The 21666-nt window shown below is 45.3% G+C and overlaps 1 protein-coding gene across 2 annotated transcripts in view; it reads left to right on the top strand.

The window, feature by feature from the left end:
* LOC118773776 (ephrin type-B receptor 1) overlaps window positions 1-21666 on the top strand; it is a 189053-nt gene that overhangs the window by 98612 nt on the left and 68775 nt on the right. For both annotated transcript variants that reach the window (XM_036522857.1, XM_036522856.1), the window contains exon 4: window positions 21436-21591. In XM_036522857.1, coding sequence (XP_036378750.1) covers window positions 21436-21591 — 156 coding nt within the window. The remainder of the gene's footprint in view (window positions 1-21435; window positions 21592-21666) is intronic.

The following is a 21666-nucleotide window of genomic DNA, read 5'->3' as shown; positions in this document are numbered from 1 at the left end:
CACATCACCTGCACAATGCCACCCATGTCTGAGCTGAGGGGATAAGACACTAGACTAAAAAAAACAACATCAAGAAGCAGCAAATACTTGTCAAAGAAATTGACCTGCATTTCAGCTGACAATGTGCAACCCCCCCCCCCCCCCCCGGGCTGCCAGCAGCATTAGGCTCAGGTAGAAAAGGCAGACATTACATTATTTGCATTAACCAGAGCAACTTAGATGTTAGAGGTTATAATTTTAAAATGTTATCCAGTATTTATACAGTTGCATAGTTACTGAGGCAATTACAGGTTAAGTACCTTGCCCAAGGGTACAACAGTATTGCCCCAGCAGGTAATCGAACCAGCACCCTTTTGGTTACGAGTCCTGCTCTTTAACACTATGCTACACTGCTGCCCAGGAACTCGCTGTCTCTGGTGATGCACCGCATCCTGCTGTGTGATCTACTCTCTGTGGTCCAGACTCTGACTGTGACCCCCGGGGTCGGTCCTGCAGGAGTCTTGCCATGTCTCCATGTGGCCCTGGCACCCAAAGGCTCGTTTAGGGTTGGAGCTTGGTGTCCGGTTGAACGTTTGGCCACAGCCATGCCGAACTCCTTCATGCGGCCTGTGCCATGCTTCACGGAGGTTCTTTCAAGTGGTAGGCAGGCAGTTAGATTAGTAGAAAGAGCCTCCTACCAAGCAGACGGCTTCAGTTCAACTCCGAATACCTGCATTGTGAAAATGGCTGCCAATCGTAGTTACATGCAGTAAGGGTGTGAGTGCTGATGCTGAGTTTCAAGTTTTCAACCCTTTAAGGAAGAGAGCTGGTCTGGCATACATTGTGGTTGTGTGACAAATAGTATCTGTGGCTGTTCATATGAATTCATTATGCTGTTGACTGTGAGGATCTTTTATGTATGTCTGGGCTGAGTGAGGATTAAGACTGATGATGCTGAAAAGGCACTAACCACAAACACATCACCATTCTCAAACTGCATGCCATAATGCGAGAAAGCCTCTTCCATCAATCTTCCACACAAAAGTGCATTAACCCCATGGTCTCTCCTGATCTATTCAACTGTCCTTCTATCCTGTCCATCCTCCTAACCCCTCCCTCTCTCCTCATCTCTCTCTCTCTCTCTCCCCCCCCCCCCCCCACTGTATCTCAGTCACTCCTTATTCTGTATTCACTGGCTGACATAACAAATCAGGTATTAATGATATGCTAAGTATACAGTATATTAAAGCAGCCATTAAGAGCCAAATGCCTACTGCATGAGATAAAACTGCATGAGCGAAAACAGCATGCCCTGAAAGAGAAAAGAAATCCCCTCCACCACCGCCGCCGCCACCCTGCACCCTCTTTCAATGTTCACTGCCTTAATCTCCTGCTGAAAACCTGTTTTAAATTTGATCTGTTTGACAGGAAAATCTGTGCCTCACAATAAGAGCTGTCTATGTTTATGTTGTCTGTTCCCCCTTCTCATCCTACCTGGCCTTGAGTAATGGAGGGCTTCACATCGATGGCGGATTTCGCGGTCGAGGGGAGGGGTAGTGCGGGCTGGGGTCCAGGGAGTGAAAGAACATATTCTTGTCTTTCATGCTGCTCTTTTGTTTGCATTATTAGAAAGAAAGAGAGAGAGGAAGAGAGAAGCAAAATGACTGTGGTTGCTCCGTAAATACTTAAGTAGAAACAATTTAGTAGAAACAATTTCCAGACAAATGGAATGCATTCAAGGGGGCTTTTATATGGCAATTACTATATGTTTCATTCCATGTGTTTCAGATTGGGCTTGGAGTTTGGGTCAGGGATCATGTCTAGCCTTAAAGATGAGGTTATTGACCCCCCGCTAAGGACATTACGGACAAAATAAAAAGCCAAGAAATGGAAAGGGAAAGAGGTTTAGATGGTTAGTTGGGGAGGGATGATGGAACTAGCTGACATGAGAAGAAGTTGGAGAAATCTGCTTTGGCAAGTTTAGGTAATTGAGTACAGGGCTGTGTCCAAGCTGGTACGTTCCTTCTGTCTCTCTTCACAGCAGAGGTCCGTCTTTGGGTCTCTATCCTCTGCCGTCTTGCTTTCCTATCCAGTTTCACCTCCTGTGTGTTTGAGTCCTGCCCTCTGCCCTGGGAGAACAGGCTGCAGAGCCCTGCAGCCAGAGCCTCCCCCTCACCCCCCAGCACCCCCCACCCACGCGGAGAAGAGGCGACTGAGCACGTGCGAGCACTCCGCTCTGCTTCCCCGTGACAGCCCCCGCCCGGCAAACAGGGGCGACTCCCGACCCTCCCGACCGTTACCATAGGAATGCGTCTCACGTTGGGCCAAGTCCATGTTTTTTCTCCAGAGAAAAGAGCAAAATGTTATCAGGACATTCTTCTTTGCACCGTTGTTCACTGCAGGGGAGAGGTTTTACCGCGTTCCTCACCCAGATGTTGTCCGCACACAGACGTGATGTGCGTCAAAAGAAGATGTTCCTTGGCATGATTTTAGCGTGCTCCTTGCACAGATGAGTCATGGATCAAAGGAGCCCCATTTTAGCCCGATCTTACCACTCTCTTCACACAGTTATGTCATGTGTCAAAAGGAGCTTTCCGTGGCTTAAGCTTACCCTACTTTTCACACATATGTGTCACGCATCAGTGCTTCTCCTTGACTTATCCCTGAGGCAGAGTTGGCCAAGACCACTGCTTTATGCTTATGCACAAAGCTGTGCATGTACTGCTCTTCCTTCAACTGCAGACAGTGGACCTTATGTTCAGGCCTCCATCACAACAGCAGGCAAAGCCAAAGGCTTCAGCCGGTGAGCGGGGCGCTCAGTAATTTTCCCGATGAACGACATCATCAAAGAGCTCTTCTCATTTTTGACGGATTTCTAAATCAGGGCGATTTAAACTGTTGAGTGTGAAACCTTTAATGTAATCAGGAACGCTGCTTCTGTGACCCAACAATCGGAACTGACTGTAAATGCTACTTTATGTCCCATAACACCTTAATCTGCTGTTAAAGTAATTGCTTTGTGGATCAATACAGAGTATGGCATAGAACCAGATTTCATATATCTGCCCAGGCCCAAGGTGGAATCAATTTGTGATTATTGATTACAGGATGATGCAACTGGCAGACAGACCGCTTTATATTTTTCACATATGATTTATGCCGGAGCCCTGGACACAAAATAGGAACCGTGTCCCTAATTTAGTACCTCGTAGCGCTGGTAGCACAAAGTGATTCATGCTAACACCTACAAATCTTGTTTAAGTGCACCATCCTTTGATGTACCAGACACAAACAACAGAAAGGAAGTTATGTGAAAATATGTGAGCATATATTGTACTTTCCGGTGTGAAATCCTGAGAAGAACACAGATGTGCATTTGAAATAATTATGACCATCATGAAAAATAATCAAAAGAACATGGCAAAACAAAATTTGCATTGAATTTAATATATATACGAGACCTCCAACTGTGTGTAGGGCTCCATGTAGCGTGCGTACAACATGCATAAACACTTAGCATTGGCTGCTAGCAGTATCTGTGGGGCATGATTTCAGGAAGGTCAGATCTTGTTTGTTTCTAATTCATTAGGTTTGTGGCCCCCTGCAGAGACCGCAGAAGCTGCGCTGTTAGTTGCCGGTGGGAAGAAAGTGCTGGATTTACAATTTATCACTCCCAAACACATAATTATCTACTTTAAGCAACAGATAATGCGGATGCCGACAGCACTGTGCGGTACGGAGGTGGGAGGATTCTATCTGAAGCAGCCATTTGATAAGTTCCTCCTCATACTAATGCCTCTGTGAGCACCCCCCCCCCCCCCCCCCCCCCGCCCCCCGTGCCTGCCACCAGAAAGTGCACTCTGGTCAGTACAAAATGTAACAGAGGTTACCACATAAAGAGCACAGACAGACTAAGGCAGAAATTACCCCACAGCACTATACCTCACCGGACATTTTTCTAATAAAGCACCATATTTTAAGTGCGGTGAAACACTGCAGAACCATGGTAGGTGGTTACAGTCTGAGGTCACATTACTTATGGACTGGCCACTACATGGTGAGAGTGATCTGCATGCATTTTTGATTGACTCATATCTATGGACTTTCTGGGTGGGAAACCTCCCTTGATTCAGTGAGCTGGGGTGCCACTCTCAGAAACCGTCTCGCCCAGGTCACTTTGCGAGATGGAGAAGATTCAAGGCTCCTCTGAGTGTGGACGGCATTGAAGTCTAATGATGGCAGATGGCTGCTCTGGCGATGCCAGGACGTCCAAGGTCCATAAAAACATATCTTGTGATGTGCGTTAGCATATGCTCCAGGTCTGCATGGGCATCTGTTTCCAGGACATTAAGAGGGACTGCCAAAATGACGAGTTAAGTAGAGCGCTCCATTTTCACTTTGACTTATGGATGGAACTTTTTTAAAGAAAACCCAGTGGGTCTCTGGCTTGGTGAAAAGAACATATTTCTTGTTTCGGTTTTAGATTAAGAAGATTGAATTAATACTTAGTGCTTTATCACTTTGCCAAATAGGAAACTGTTTTCTAGAAAGCTATTATCAAGGGTGATAAAAAATGTGTGTTTAATGTGCACAGAACATGGTCTCAGAAATGCATAAACTGTAGAGGTGATAAAGCAAAAATGTGTGTCTTGTAAGTCACATAATTCTATATCCGTGCACTATATTCTTTCTCCTCATAATTTCTTGTTAATGTGTGCATGTTCCTGGACTGCCATTATCATGGGCTTGTGTCTATTGTCCTTATATCAACCATCAATCCAACCACCCCTGAATACCGGCAAATCATACTAATTTACCAGTGAAAACTTTGAACTGAACTGAACAAAACAGGGATGTCATGTACAGAGAAATTATGTACAGTATGTTTTTCTCAGATTATGAAATTATAAAAAAAGGTTTGTGAGCACATTTTGCTTCGTTGGGATTTTGGCATTGGTGTAGCTAAAAGTTACACATACACACACACACACATGTGCATACACACACACATGCACACACACACACACACACACACACACACACACACACACACACACAATTAATTTTAAGCCACTGGCTCATGACAGAGTCCTAAAAGCCTCTTTCACTGAGCTTTATTGAGGCTCAACCCTCAGTCATTATTCACGGCCCTGATAAGGTGGCACTCAATTAGTGTCCGTCAGACTGCGTGACACTGGCGACCTTCCGTCACACAGGAGTGGCGGTCCCCCCTGATAAACAACTTTGTGCAGAGGAGAGGAGAGTCACACGGATGAACTCTTGATCCTCTCCATCTGTCGCGCTAATGGTCGCTGGCCATTTCTCTCTTGTTTTTTTTTGTTTTTTTCTCCCCACCACTCTCCCCACTGGCTCACATGTTTGATAGCGTGCGTCTCTAATCCCCACCTCCACTTTCTGGCTCGACCGCCTCTCGCCGTCTTTCGGAAAGTCGGCTGCAATGTCACCTTTGAAGTCTGCACTCGCTGGTCGGGGCAGGGGATGGCTGGGGGTACCTGTGGGTGGGGCGGCATGGGCGGTGAGGTTGAGTGAAGGAAGGGTAGCTGGTCTATTTTAGGGAGACAGTCGGGGGAGTACTAGGTTTCCTTCTGTAATCTTCACTGCATCTCTACGGTGACTATGACTTTTTTCCTCTTCTCGATAGGTACGGTCCAGAATTTCTCTGTATAGGACACAGCTGAGGCTCAGCAATCCTAATATCAGAGCTACTGCTAAATAAGTCAGGTTTCCCTTTCGAGACAGGGAACAATGGCATCAAAACTCACCACACCAAAACTCACTCACCACAGAGACACATAGTGTTCATTGTACAGGTCTTCCTGATGGTACGTGGTTGAGCTTGTAGAAATGTATGAGGACATACGTCAAAAAGACAAAATCTGTACAGGAAAGTCCAGAAAGAAGGTATAAAATGAGTTTTTATCAGGGTCTGAGGAGCACTTTGATGCCTGATGCTTCTTTGTCTAGATAACGCATTTCTCATGTTAGAACATGAGAACACAATCATGTTTTTGTTGGGCTGTGTTTCGACTGTGTGGTGGGGCTCACAGTAAAAACACAGCGATTTAATGGTTGTCCACTTTGAAGCTGTCAACTCTGCATATTCAGACTAGGTGATGGCGTGTGTGTGTGTGTGTGTGTGTGTGTGTGTGTGTGTGTGTGTGTGTGTGTGCGCGCGCGCGTGTGTATATGGGTGTCTGTTGGTGGGGTTGGGCATTACTTTGAATGTGTCAATATTGACTGTATGGAGTGGGTTAGCAGGGTTCGACATATGAAGAGAACAGCAGAAGGGCTAGGAAAACTCAGTTAATACAGTATATGATGATGTTCAGCTAATATGTGAGCAGCTGTGTGAAATAGAAAGGGAAGTGGACAGCAGTGAGGCTTTGAAGTGTACAGTATATTGTATGAAGTGAGATGTGTGTGAATGTGTGTGGGTGGGAATCAGGGACGGGGGGGTGGGAATCAGGGATGGGGACGGGGGGGGACGGGGGGTGGGGGGGCAACCTTTTTTTGAACCCTACAGGTTCTTTATCTCAGTAGCACCAGTAAAAATTCTGCTATATAAATGGATATAGAGCGTGGAAGGTATAATAAATTTAGAACTGCAATTTTCCGCAGATAAGGGCGTCCACAAAAGCACCTAAGTAATGTAATAATAATGGAACTTTACAGTCTTTTAACTCACCTGAGCCGTGTTTATAGCTCGTAACAGATTCCCAAGGAAACAGTTCTCGGCTGCCGAGAATTCTTAAGTGTCGTTTCAGTGTAGTGTGCTCACCTCATCAAGAGCAAGGTGAACCTCATCCACTGGCATCAGGAAGACTGGGAACCAGAACCAAAGGCTCCTGTTGTCAGGGACTGGAAATATGTGTGAAACATGTTGTAATGTCTGAGGATTTAGCTTTCATGTTTCTCCTCACCAGGGAACCCGGTATCATCTGCCATGCTTTCCCCTTGACAGTTCCGCGTTCCTTGTGTTCAGGCTTTCGTTTGGATGAGAGACATCTTTCGGCATGCGTCAGTGAGGATGCTGGGTGTGTTGCCTTCTCTGTTTGGTTCCTTCCTGTTAATGGTCCTCGTCGGTTCTCCAATTTGAAACAAGCAGGTTCCCCCCCCTTGCTCTATATGTTGACGTTGCTCACCGCACTAAATCAGCGGGCAACGAGATCGGGCAGCCACTTTCTTCACGGGTGCCGAACTAAGACTGAGTGGCGACAGGTCGGTCTAATGAACGAATAGGGAATGGGCCCAGCCCTGGGAGTACGGTGGAACAACTGCACTCCCGAAAACGTGCACACATGCGGATGCTGTCTTCCTCCCTCTTCTTCCTCCTCCTCCTGCCTTTGTTTTCCCCTCTGGCTGACAGGCCTGCACGGGGTTTTGTGTGGAATGCCAGGAGATTATGAGGCGGCTAATGAGTGACGCTGAATAATGCACCAGGCTTGGGACTGCCACGCTCCTCCAGCCTTGTCCTGTCTCTCGGCTGGCCAATTACAGGCAGCGCGTCTCTCAGATCTCCTCTCCAAGAAGCTCTGCCTCATGTTTCCTCCCGCAACTTTGTCATTTATTCATTTGTCCTTCGTTTTTTTGTGCATAAACGTGCTTTGTTTTGTCTCCGTGGTATTAAAATGCAAAAAAGATGGGATAGTCCATGTAGGCCTGGGCTGAAGTTTCGCAAGTTTACATATGTTCTGTTGATGTTTCTGTGCTTAATTTTTCATACAGTTCAACAGTTCAGCATCATTCTCTCATTTTTATTGTCTGAATATTTTTCATGTTCAAATTCTACATTAGAGAGGTTCATTCGTATTTTATCATACGCTGTTTTGCCTGCAAACTCCTCACAGGGTAGATCTATAGCTGGAGTTTAAAACTGTTCTTTTTTATTATTCAAAGGCATTACAGGCCTTCAAACATCTCAGTGACTTCAGCAAAACCCAGTTCTTCTTTTACACTGGAGTCATATTTGGTGCGTGGGATTACTGAAAACAAAACCTAATAATGCTCAAAATATTGATTCAGTTGATTTCATTTAGTGTTTTTTTGTTGTGGGTAGGGAGAGAGGAGAGTACTGTAAGTATACCTGTAAAACCTATTAGTCTGAAAAAAGCATGGAAAAACAGCAGAGCAAGTGGTCACCTTTTTATAGCCTGGTATGGATTAATCGATCTATGCGTGACGCTAATGAGACAGAGCGGCTTTTGAAGGAGTCTGCGAGGAAAAAAATGGCCTTAAAAAAGAAATTGCGTTGCCGTTGGACCTGAGCTGCATTTCTCAGAAGAGCTCTCAGAACCTGTGGTAGAATCAAGCGCCTTGGGGTTATGCGACGGTTTATGTAAAATCAAACGGCAGAGAAGTGCACTGTGATGACGCTATGAATCTCTCCCGTTCTCCTCTCTCTGTTCTTTTCGTCTTTGCCCTGCGTAGAGGATGAGCCCGTGCCAACGGCAGCTTCCTTGTCCTTTTTGTAACACCGCTTTCTGTCAGAACCAAAGGCGGAGGGCTGGACGGAACGTGCGAATGGGGGTCTCATGTTGAACCAATGCTGGTTAGGCTCCTGCACCAGGGGCCCACGCTGAAGTGGCGGTGCGCCTTGAATAGCAATGTTTCCGGCTGGCGTCTTCTCATCCGCCAGGGCTCCCCCCCCCGCCTGGCACCGCGCCCTCCGTCTCAGAGCCCTCTGATCGGCGGCCAAGCGTGGGGACGGGGGGCCCCCTGCCAGCTCTCCAGATACGAAACAAATCTCCAAAGTTAAAAGCTGGCAGCGGCGCATTCGCGCGCCCCTCTCCAGATTTCACAGCTGATACCGTCTGTTGCCCGGGCCCGCTCCTCAATAAGGTGGCCAGTGGCGGGCCTGGTCGCCGTGGCGACAACGCAGTGCGGGAATCCTATCCAGGCGTCACCCGCTGCCTTGCAGGTAGTGGTCGGCGTCGCTGCGCACGTGGGTGTCCTGGCACACCAAATGCACAAAAGTGCAAAAGCTTTTCCCTCAACGCAGTGTGAAACATTGTGGTGACAACTTCCTGCTCTCTTGACCTTCTGCTTCCTGCTTTTCAGGAGGATTTTGGTCTTTAATCTTTTGGGCAGCAGGAAGTTTGATCAGCTGTTAGGTTTCATAAAAGATAGATTTGACATTTTAAAACCTAGCTCCTAGCTTGCAATAATATGTACAAGGAAGTTTTGGGGAAAGGTCAGAGATGTCGTGAGGGTTAAAGGTCACACTTCACAGTTTCCCCCTTACTTTTTTCCTTTTGACTTTTGGAACTTGCTTGGTGTTTCTGCAGTTGTGGCGCCCTCTGTTGTGTGTGAATGGATACTACATAGTCAGACATCTTGCACTGTTTTCAATTATCTGAGTATTGCATCACCATTAAGAGTATTTAGAGGCATCATTCATTTGAGAGCTGATTATTTTTACATACATTATGCTTCTTCTGATGTGATGTGCTATAAAAGGGGAGGTAAACATGTATATGAAATAAATACAGACAATGTACAAATGGCACCTCTGTTGACCCAGGAGCCCCCCCCCCACTCCCACCACCTCTTTTCTCTTGGTGATTGCAGTATATCAGACTGTTATACTGGCAGTGTTTGAGGCCATAGCGTCAAAATGCTTTACAGCAGCCCTGATGAGAGCAGAACTCTGAAGCAGGCTTAAATGCTCTCCGCAACATCTGTCCTCTGTCTCTGGACTTCGCCGTTGCTGGAGGCCTGTTTGTCGGCCATCACTCACTCTGACAGGACACCCCCCTGCCCAAGCCAATTTGTCTAATGTTTCTTCTACCCGTTGTGACGACCTTCTCCCTGGTAAACGGTGTGGGAGGGTCAGAGAGAGGTCCTCCTCCCGCTGTGCATGCTCTGGGTCTCTCTCCCGCCCTTTCTACCCCTCCTCGTTTCCTCTGGCCCACGGGCCTGCAGGAGGTCGCTCCATCCTGCCCAGAGTGGGATAGGAGAAACGGAAGGCCAACGGCTAACGTGTCTCTCAGTGAACAAAACCGCAAGAGACATCTGACAGAGAGAGAGGAGAGAAATAAAGTAAAACTATGTCAAAGAGCCCCTAACCCCAACCAACACTCGATGAGTTAGGTGGTAAAAGACAAGTGGGAGAGGAGAGAGAAGACATAGAGAGAGAGAGAGAGAGAGAGAGAGAGAGAGAGAGAGAGAGAGAGAGAGAGAGAGAGAGAGAGAGAGAATTGCAGAAATATTATATCACCCTGACAAAATCCACATTTCAGTCTGCAAAAAAGACAAGCGCATTTTTTCTGGTTCACAGGATATACAGTACTGTAATGCCTTTATCCTTAATCACAACGCTCTGAGGGCTAGATTTACAGAGGGATTGTGTGTGCTTTGTAGGCAGTAAAGGCGATTGGCTTACCAGTCGTAATGGGCGAAATCTGCATTTAAGAACCGTGTCTTGGGGATAGGGGCACTCGGCACCAGTGCCAATGATACTGTTCGTATGCAATTCTCCATATGCATATATATAACTGGGGAGCACTACCGCTGGGGTGGGAATTTGCCAGTGTGGTCCATTAAGTATTACAATGAATTTAGCAGACCCAGAAAACAACATAGAAGAAACATAATGTCCCCCTGATATTGCTTTAATTGTTTAAAAATTGTCTAGTGCTATACCTTTCATCTAGTTTATATGTCACTGAATGGCCATATAGTCTGTAGATGAAGAATGAAAACTGTTTCACATGCCATTTACTATCTTAATAGGTTCATCCTGCCTGACCTGATATTGCCAGTTAAAAAAAGAGCCATTTCATAACTGTGAATTAGGAATGGTTAATGGATGCCATGTAACTCTGAAAATGAGTGTCTGATATGTTATTAACCAAACAGTGAAGTCAATAGTAATGATGACATGATGTATCCTGTGGCTGTTGAGGCAGTTATAGGCTACCGTAAACTGTACAACTGTAACTTCAGGTCCTCTGTTGGGTGCCATCTTACCAGTTCATTAATATATCTTCCTTGTTCTGTATGTAACATTATCCTTTTGAAGATATAACAGTTCCTTTAGGTACAGTTATAGGTATTGTCTGCATTTTTATTGTAATACTGGTCATTATTTTTATTAGCTGTGGGCCTCTGACTTTTGTGCCGATTTCACTTTTCCAGCTGTTCCTTTTGTAATGCAAAAGTAATATTTCATATTCTGGAGTTTCAGTAGACTATTATTTTCTAAACCTTCTGGGAAAACTTTGTAGACCTCATGACTTTGACCAGATAATGTGCTGACCGTTGTGTCCTGTGATCTTAACTGCGATGACAGGGTGTTTCTTTGGAGTGATGAATCATTTCCTGCTATCCATAACTGTGCCCTTGTTGAACCAACATACATTTGCATCGTACTCCTTACCTTAGGCACCCTGGCTCTGTGTTTCACCAGAATTTTCTACTGTAGCAGTATTCAGTAATATTTCTTCTTTTAGTAACTCATTTTTATAATGTGGGCCATTACTTAGAAGGAGAGGAAAATACTCTTGTAAAATTGGGGATAAATAACAAGAGGAAACATAAGCCCTTCTCCCCATTCATATCCACAGCATATTGCAGTGTCCAGATTCTCAAGCATAGGAGTCATTAAATAAATATCAAAAACTCCTTTAATAAGAATAAATAATATGGAGATACATTTTAGGTTCCTTCCTAGATATTTGGACACGATGCTACACTTTCACATAAACATCATTTTCCATAAACCGTGTTTCTCAATGGTCTTAAATGTCCTTATATTTCAAAGTGCTCTACTTGTTACAAAAAAAAAATCATTACAAGGACTATAGATTTAGGGCCAAGGACAGAGTAAATGTGAGATAAAGTGTCACATGAGCCAATAGAGGAAATGTCACAGAAGGCCCACCTTGCTGTCCGGCCTGTTGACAATGGCCCAGCTTTCCTATTCAGAGGGAAGTTGTGTTTGACACTGCTATAACGAGCCCGTGATTAATGACCTTGCAATCTTTTGGGATTCTTGGGAAATGCTCAACAATGGGAAAAGAGGCCTTTTGAAGGATTTTCACTCAGCTGAACAGAAAAAAGGACTTGGAAAGAAAGAGTCATTGAAAGAAGTCAGGGGGAAAGCCAGAGTGATGTCATTGTGATGTCATATGAGGCCTTCTGGCACAATAAATATGCTAGTCTCTAAGTCTTTTTTTTCTTGTGTGGGCCTTTTGTTTTCAAGCAACTTTAAAGTACCACAGAGTTTTGTATGTATTTATTTTTGAATATCTCCCCCTCCCACATCTTAGATATCTCAGGCAAGCCAGGATGCTTAATGTCAAGGGACACCAGCAAAACAACAGAAATACCAGGCTTAAGCGGACAAAACTGTACACTTAATCTCACTGCATTATTCCGATGGGCCAGAAGCAGAGATAAAATGGGAAAATAAATACTACAGAATGGCCTCTCTTCTGTTCAAAAGCAACCTGGCCGTCCATCCCAGGGTTCAGTTCACTTTACCCTGTCATCTGATCATCCTAGGTCAGATAAACAGAACCTGTCTGTCGCTGGTGAAGATATCTGCTGAGAAGAGACCACAAGATCAGGGACTGGAAGTCAGAGGGAAGGGGAGCAGAGCGAGACAGAGAGAGAGAGACAGAGAGAGAGAGAGAGAGAGAGAGAGAGAAGGGGGGTGGTCAAGTAAGAGGGAGGGAAGGAGATAGAGAGAGCACCCATTAAGCTTCCCAGCCCAGGTCATCCATCAGTGATTGTCCTGGTCATAGCAGGGCCCAGAGGAGACTCACAATAACATTCCCCGACTGAAGAGACTGAAGAGACATCTCCCGTCCGCTGTCAACAGGCTCTACTTTAACTGTGAGGTCAGCACAACAAATCTGCCACAGGGTCAAGAGGGGTGATGACCCCGGGGTCCCGAGGGCAGAAATGTGTTGGCAGAGATCCATTCCGTTGGAGCAGGGGGGGCGTGACCCCCGGGCACTGACGCTACAGGGAAACCTCCTGGCCTTCCAGTGCTCCCACAGAGCAGGAAGGGAGTTACTCCCAGAGTGCACGGCGGGGCTGCTGGGGGACAAATGGGGGTCATCCTGACTGTCACTGCCCACAGGATGAGCAGAGATTTACTTCTGTGTGTGTGTGTGTGTGTGTGTGTGTGTGTGTGCGTGTGTGTGTGTGTGTGTGTGTGTCCCTCTAAAAATACTCTGTGAGTTTCCCTCTTTCATCTTTCTCTTAGCCACAGGTTCCATTGTTTGTGTTATTGGCCAGCTGGGTCTGCTGAAGACAACATTTGTTTGTGTGAAGCAATAAGTAACACTGTAGAATGGATTTTCTCTGCACACACACATATGGTACACACACATGCAGATGCATGGACATAAAAACAAGCACAAAAGCATGTACGCCTGTATGCGTGCACATGCACACATGGCCAACACATGAATACACAACAAACACACACACACGCACACACAAACACACACACATACACAGCTGGTGGCCGGATCTAACACGCATGTACAGTATGTGTCACGTATTAGGTCTATATGTCACCTCAATAAATCCAACATTTTGCAATCATATGGTGGAAAGTGCTTTTTGATATTCCATTATAAATTTCAATGTGATGGCCATAAATTTGAAAATGCACACGCCCTGTGTGACATCTTGTCAATGCCGTAATGTGGGAGATGCATTGTGTCAGTCCGGGGTGTTTTCCCGATGACCTTTCGGGGGCTCCACCCGTATGGTCTCATGTTCAGATTTACTGTACCGCTCCCTCCCTGCAGTCCCCACACACTCTCCACTCCCCATTTGTTTAAGTGTAATATTCCGACTGTCAGACCCTACGGACTGAGGATCATCCGTATATTGGTGGTTTCACTCCAGATACATTTTTGGCTGCCTTAAATATAGTTTAAAATCTGTTTTTTTATTCTATTCTGTTCTGTTTTGCTTAATAAATGGATTTTGAGTTGTGAGTTTAATTGTTTTCAATGCATTATGCTGTAATAGGCATCCTGAATAAAATGTTTTTGTATTTTAGATACAGGTGTGAGGATGAGATAAATTGGCTGTCATAGGTACAATGGTGTTACATCCTTATTCTTATATTGACTGTTATATTCTCATTCTAATATCCATAGCATATATTAGCATATATTCTTATATGCACCTTATTCTTGTATCCAAAATATCCATTATTCCTTGTTCTTATATCCACAAGTATACTCACAGTCCAGAGACTGCCTGTATTCTGAAGAGACATCCACTGATCTTTCAGCAGAGGTATGTTTCTCAGTGGGACGAGGCCCCGGGTCCGTAGGGATCCTGACAGAGTCGCCCTACGATAGCGATCAGAGAGTAGCAGCCAGGCTGAATGTATAGCTTGTTGGTTCTGAGCTGAGGATTCGGAGTTGCTTGTGATAGACCTCCGATATCGCCACAGAGATACAGATTACCCTTTCCAGTGCGGGTAAAGATGAAACGGTATCGCGGGCCGTGAGGAAATTGCAAACAGAAAGAGCCGGGGAGAGATTAGTTGACTTCTCTGACAGTGTACCCGTAGCTTTACCACTCATGTAGACAGGGCAGAGAACAAGAGGGAACTGAGGTAGCAGGGAGAGGATTGGGGGGGGGACAGGGAGGGGGGCAGAGAAAGGGAAGAGATTCCAGTTTATAAGCAGTTGAGACATACAGTGACTAAGAGCTTTCATCTAAATCCATAGTTGTTGCTCTCATAAAAAAAGATCAACGCCTGGCATGCAGAATGAATTTTCTCATTCGGCGAGGTGATGGAGTTGTCCATCTGAGAAATGGGAGGTAGGGATAAAACCCCAGCTCTACAGAAAAAAGTGTCAATGAATCATCAGAGTTTGGGCTGTTTGCCAAATGGCTAGGGAGATTCAAGCGCGTTGAATTCTCCATCTTACGCTTCGACTCTACCGTTAGAGGTACGGCTCTGGCAATTTTGCTTCCTCCCATTGCTGTACACACTGTATTTTCCCGCTTAACTCATCGTTTTAATGGCATTGCTTTACTGATGCTGAATTTAAGGGCTATTTCATCTGTGGGGACAACCCATTGCTGCAGTTACAGAAGAAGAATGGGAGACTTGTCAGAATTCCAGCGGCTCAATAGGGATGGAAATAACCTCAGGTTCTTTAGCAAAAAATGCCTTGATATGGATGTACACCTCTGGACAGGGTGCCAGACCATCACAACAGTAATCACCGCAATCTGTTCCTCCATTGTGAGATGTCAGTCAGAGAAAAGGCAGGCAGCATATTTACAGTCTTTGGTCTGAGAAGTGCTCCAGTATCAGGGCACGCACTGAAACCACAAGGCCACTGAACAATAAAGGCTTCTGTAAGTCCTTACTCTAACCCTGTGTCATTCTGTATTAGACACAACAACTGCTGCAGAAGATTTGATTAATTGCTGCACAGACATGAGACAATTGGAATGAAATGTCAAACGAAAATGCCATTTAGAAGGGTTAGAACCGTGCAACGGTTTGTTTGCGTGTATGTATGTGTGTGTGTGTGTGTGTGTGTGTGTGTGTGTGTGTGTGTGTGTGTGTGTCCTAAAGCAGAAAAAAAGCACGTTATCTGTGTGTATGTGTGTGTGGGTGTGTAATGCCTGTGGTGCATTGTGTGGACTTGTATATTTCATGTATGTGCGTATGTTTGTGTGTGTGTGTGTGTGTGTGTGTGTGTGTGTGTGTGTGTAGGGGGGGTGGGGGGGGGTCTGGTGCATTTGTCTGTGTTTGTGTGGGGGCGTGCATGTTGGTGCATCGGTGCATACTCTAGAACAGATACATTATCTCAGCTTGCTGATTCAGCCTGGGCTCCTCTCTTTAGAAGCAGTCACTCTGCACTTGTGTCCGTAAATAAACTACTCAAGTGAAGTTGAGTGCTGCTGCACAGACTGTTTTGCACATCGTTAGACACAAACCCTTTTGAGAGGGTGTGTGTGTGCGTGTGTGTGTGTGTGCGCGCTTTGAGCGTTTTTGCTTTACATCAAATGGATTCTCATGCAAACATATTCCCGATGTTCACCTATTGAGGATACTCAGTGTTCATCACATACAGTCTTGGGTGGCAGGCTTTGAATAAGGAATTTAATAGAACTGAGGATTGTGGGAAGTGTTTCCCATCTGGCATATGGACAAGTTCTGAATGAAGCTTGTGTGATTTGGGGGCAGAGCCTCTGCTATGCTAATGCCCTTTACCCATATTACCTCTCTTCCACACACTGACATGCTTGTCCTTCAAGAGGTGCCACAGGTGTTTTTTTCCTCAGCACTCTCTTTCTTTCCTATCCCTCTATCAGCACTGTCTTTTCATCTCTAATCCCCCACTAACAGATCTGAGAACAAAGACGGACCCGTTCCCACAGTTAAATGTGTCCTCTCCAGGAGAACAAAGACTGACTCGTTGCCACAGTTAACTGTATCCCCCCTCAGAGAACAAAGGCTAAACTCGTGCATCAGTGGAATCTATCAGCTGATACCATCAAGCCACTTGGGTCCCTGGGCGACCCGTGCTTGGCACCTGTTCCACTGCTCCGCTTTGATTGGCGGATTCGTCGGGGCTGTGCTGCGGTTAGCCGGTCATTCTGTGCCAGCCAAGTCTCGTTACATCATGCCAAGGCTACCCTGCATGGCAGGTTCACCTTCTTCTTATGTTATTGCGTTATTGTCATTTTGCGGACGCTCTCATCCACAGCACCTTACATAGAGTAGTTTACAATTTAATCCATACAGCTAGATATTTGCTAGGTAGTTGTGGGTTAAGTACCTTGCACAAGGGTATACCAGTAACCCAGCAGGGAATCGAACCAGCAACCTTTTGGTTATGAGCCCTGCTCCTTACCACCACACTATACTGCTGTCTCATCCTGTGTCTTTTTAACACAGAGCAAACATTCCGGTCACAGCAGCTTTCCTCAGACAGTGCCACATTAGACAGGCTGTCCCGATAGCCTATCTTGGAGTCAACTAATTTAAGCACAGGGTCCCAGGGTTCATGCATTCCTCTGTCAAGGCTAAGGAAGGAGTGAGCAGCTCACTCCCGGTTTAATAACCTGAGGTTATCCTCCAGACATTTTTCAGAAGATAATCAAGAGGGTTTGTACTCCATTGTACTCCATGTCCATTTGTGAAGAGTAATTGTCTTTTCTGACACAATCAATTGAAACCGCTTGTTTGACTAGACATAGGGATACCATTTCAGTGTCATGATTCTGAATGATAATTCATAAATCAGGATCTTAATTTCATAAAGCGTTTCCACCACATCAATCCAGAAGGGATTAATTTAGGGGCAACTCTACAGCACAAAGGAGAAATGCCATACCATGGTATACCATGTGTACCACACTCACTGTGGTTATGCAATTGTTAACATGTACGGTACCCATCTAATTTGGGTCTAGATGGTGAAATATAAGTCCTGAAAAACATGAAGTTGAATTAGACAATTCTATATTTTATACATTCTGATACATCCATTGGGTCCTTTCAGATTGAAGATATTTCAGATGTTCTTTGGGATACCTTAGTTCTGGGTGAGAGATGAAAAGGTGCTGTCAGTGAATGGCACTTGACTCACACAGTTTTTGAACAGTTTTCGGTGGTCTCTTCTCTGCGGTGGCTGAGCAGCCATGAAGCACCTGTGCGGTCGATAGCTGTCTGTCTAAGTGGCTAGGTGTGTGAGGGTGTAAGCATGAGTGTCTGGGAGTAGCATGTTCCTACACATTCATGCATTCTGCTGTCCGGGACTCTGAAGTGTGCGACTGTAAATGTATTGCTATATTTTAATTATGTTTAGGAGAATATGGGAGAAAATGCATTCAACAAACGCACTATGTGTCATTGAGTAATGAATTCATTTTTGACTCTTGTGCATCGTATTAAATTCAGAGACAACAAGAATAAAGTTCTAAAAGATAAAACTCTCTCTAAAATTCCTTACTCAAAGTTAGCCACAAAAAAATGCCACAACAAAGTTATTTAATGCACCTTGACCACCTTTATTCAGACTGCTCAGAGACATCATAAAGAATATCTACTGTCTTAGCTTCATCTTTGCTGAACGCTTACCTAGTGAGATCCTATTTAAACCTGCAAGACTGAGATGAGGAGTTAGGGCGTCAGAGCAAAGCTTGTGCTGTTTGTTACTCCAGGCTGAGGGAGCTGCCAGTCCATAGGCTGATCCTCTAGCCTGATTGGAGGTTCAGTTTTTGCTGTCACCCCTGATAGAACCCCTTTCAAATGCAAATCATTATGCTGTAGACCTCTTCCAGTTCAGCCTCTATGTGTTCTGTGTCTGTATATGTGCGCGTGCGTGTGTATGTGTGTGTGTGTGTGTGTGTGTGTGTGTATGTGTCCTTGTATGCACACCGCATGTCCCTCGCCTGGAAAGTGCTGCTTGTATAGAGAGGAAATGCAGTGCTCTGTATCTGGGTCCACTTCTCCCTGTGGGTGGGCATTAGCCAGGATGTTTGTCGTTGTTTGTGTGGTTAATGCGAAGGCCCTGTGTGTTTTCCACTTAGTGCTGTTTACGATGCCCCCCACTGCCACCAGCCTTCAGGCCCGACGAGGCAGGTGGCGTGGGGGGGTGTAGGCAGTAGGGCTGGGGGCGGGGTGATGGGGCCCTGCCTCAAAGATGTGACTTGGAACGGTGGAACCGTGTTGCCATGGCAAGGCTGGCGGGATTGGAGCGCCCTTGCTGTGCGGTCTCCCCCTGGCTCCTTTGGCCAGTCATTAAAACCGGCTCTTTTTGCCCCGGCTCTCTCCAGGATTGGGCTTGGGGTCTAAATCACACTGTGGTAAAGCCCTGGCCTCAAGAGCTCCCACCTCCAACTCTCGCACTAGGCAGGACTGTGTGAGTCAAAGGGCCAGTGGGACTTGTAAACACTCCCCATGTTTTATGGCGAAAATAAAACGGCCACAGGGTGCGTACTGCAAGTCACTGCGTCTTTTATTTTAATGTAGCATAAAATTTTAAATTGGAACTTTCCAGCAGTTGCTCTAAAGACGCAAAAGGTCTAATATCCCCTCCACAATTTATGAACAAATGCTATGCATGGAAGAGAGGATCCAGTCAGCTAACATAAAGGGCGTTGCCCTTGCTTTTTGGGATCATTTCCCGCCATACCTGCAGAACTGCATTGGATCGGCTCCCCATGTATTCCTCGTCTACAGCAGCGATTCTCTCCAGCCAGATCAAGAGCTCATCTGGTTAAAAAAAAATGCAATTTCATTTAGCTGTCTTATCGGTTCCAAACATAGCAGAATTTTAATTTGGAGAACAGAATTAGCTCAGAGGGGGAAACCAGCTATGCACAGAAGTTGAGACTCGCCCACACTTTCTGAGGTTTCTCAAAAGCAATTTCCACAAATTAAGTAATACCCTTCCTTCCCAAACTTCAAAATTAAAAAATCAATATTAATATATTTTCATATCATTCTCATCGACATTCTTTCTCATGCTTGTTTTCATTCCAATTGTATTCACTAAGGCCCTATTTTACTTTTAAATAAAATGTTCACATCTATAGAGAAGGATGTGCTTGAGGAGAAAAACGATTCTGCCTAGACGGGATCAATGCTGCCTGTCTCTTAATTGCTGTTACACCAAAAATATGCAAATTGAAAAAATAAGAGCATTTTCCAGAACATTTGCTGAAAGATCCTTGTCACCTCTACTATTCATCAACTGAGAAACCTATTATTTGGGATGTCCCCTGTCGTGTGACTGAAGTCTGTGCTGTAGGTTTTGTGTCCTGTTTTTGTGTCAAGTGAAATCCCTCACGTTAGCATCTTGCAGTGCTAGCTTGTGCTCAGTGAATTGCTGTATGCCAGAGAATTTTGTTCTGCTGCCCAGACTTTCATTTTGTGGAGTAGGCTTCTTTTGCACCTGGTGAATGTTTTTCTGTCTGTGAAAAGAGAGAGGCAATTTTGTGCAGAGTGCCTGTGTATTGCCGCTGTTGAGGGATTATGAAAATACATTTTTCAAACAATTGCTTTCGGAGTGGCTTCACTGCGCCAGTTCATTCCGCATCTGTGAAGATAAGGAGCTCTGCTTTGGCTGTTGGTGGACTGCAGGTGGCCATTCGCGTGTCCGTGCTCGATTTTGGACAGCTGCTGTCCAGTAGGGTCCTGCTCAGGCAGGGCACCTGCCACATTTGGATAAGGAAACCAGGGCTCCTTGGTTATGAGTTTGCGAGTGTTTTAATGAGAACTGGAAGGCCGCCAGGAACCATTTTCGGTCGTCCCTTCTGCGAGGCACTGCATTCACCGTCCTCTCCGTCAAACTTCAAGAGCAAGCTCACATTCAATTGAAGCTGGCAGCAAAAGTGACCACTGATTTATTCCCTGCTTGCCACTTGCTTGGAATACCCATTTTACAGTTCGTGTCAGTTAACACATTTCCAAATGGCTCCATAATGTTATTTCTGTGAGGTACCATTTAACAGAAACTTAAATATTTTCAAACCACTGTCAAATGACCTGTAAGCATGATGTAATTTCTGCTGGGTTAGCTGAACCTACAGAGTTTCACATGTTAAGAAAACTGTGATGCTGCTAAGCTCACACAGTGGGACGCCTTATATTGGGGGTGGGCTGAGATGACAGCGCTTAGAGAAGCACGAAAATGTATTGAAATGGTTGTCTGTTAATGCGACTGAAAAAGAAAAAAAGTGCATGGGGGTGGCAAAGCACCTTTTATTTTCATATTTCAGTGCTTGTTTCTATTTCTATTCCGTCTTTGTTCCATGTTGTCTGTAATGTTATGGCTGACAAAAAATAATTATGAAGCTTTTTTATTGGATGAAATAAGGAAAAAAAACCTCTCAGCCTTGAGGCTTTGTTGACTGGAAGCCGACATTTTCCATCAGTGAGAATCATTACAGGCTTTTATTTGGTGAAATAAATGGAGACGGAAAATGTGAGCTAGCATTCTTTGTGAATTTATAGACCCTGTCCGGTAGTGGCGTGACGCTGCTGAATGTATAGCTGCTTGCTATAACACAGTGAGCATGCATTGATTGTGACTTGCACAGTGTGATGGAGGGGAGCAGACAGGCTTTTTTATCCACAGTTTAAAAGGGCGATGTGATGCAAATGATCATAATCTACTGTCTTTCTCTTTGTCGTATTCCCTTTCCCGTCCGTTTTCTTTTGAAATAAAGAGCAGACTGAAATTAATCTGCCACTCTGAAGTTGGATATCAGTGTATACAGATCAAAAGGCTTGCCACTTTTATCAACCAGAAGAAGAAAAATAGCCCAGAATTCCCTCCCACCACTTGTTTACTGGTCCATTTTGGGCCTTGTCTTGTGCTGTTCAAACAATTGCTTTCTTGTGTGTGTCTGTTTGCTTTTCTACAAATCCTATTTTTGATTGATTTTTTTTCATTGATGTTCTCTCATTGTTTCCCCTTTCTCTAGCGTGCCCCCCTGGAACGTTCAAGTCCACCCAGGGGGCGGGGCTGTGCCTGCAGTGCCCCCCGAACAGCAGGTCTACGGTGGAGGCCGCGACCATCTGCGTCTGCCGCAACGGCTACTACCGCGGGGACATGGACCTGCCAGACGCCTCCTGCACCAGTGAGTGTCCTAAACTCCCAAACTCACTCAGCAATGTGGGCCACAGGTACCCCAGAGAACAGCTGTGTCATCCAC

Source organism: Megalops cyprinoides, chromosome 2, assembly GCF_013368585.1.
Source record: "Megalops cyprinoides isolate fMegCyp1 chromosome 2, fMegCyp1.pri, whole genome shotgun sequence".
NCBI lineage: Eukaryota > Metazoa > Chordata > Actinopteri > Elopiformes > Megalopidae > Megalops > Megalops cyprinoides.
Note: the sequence above shows the minus strand (reverse complement) of the source record. Positions and strands in the feature narration are given on the sequence as shown.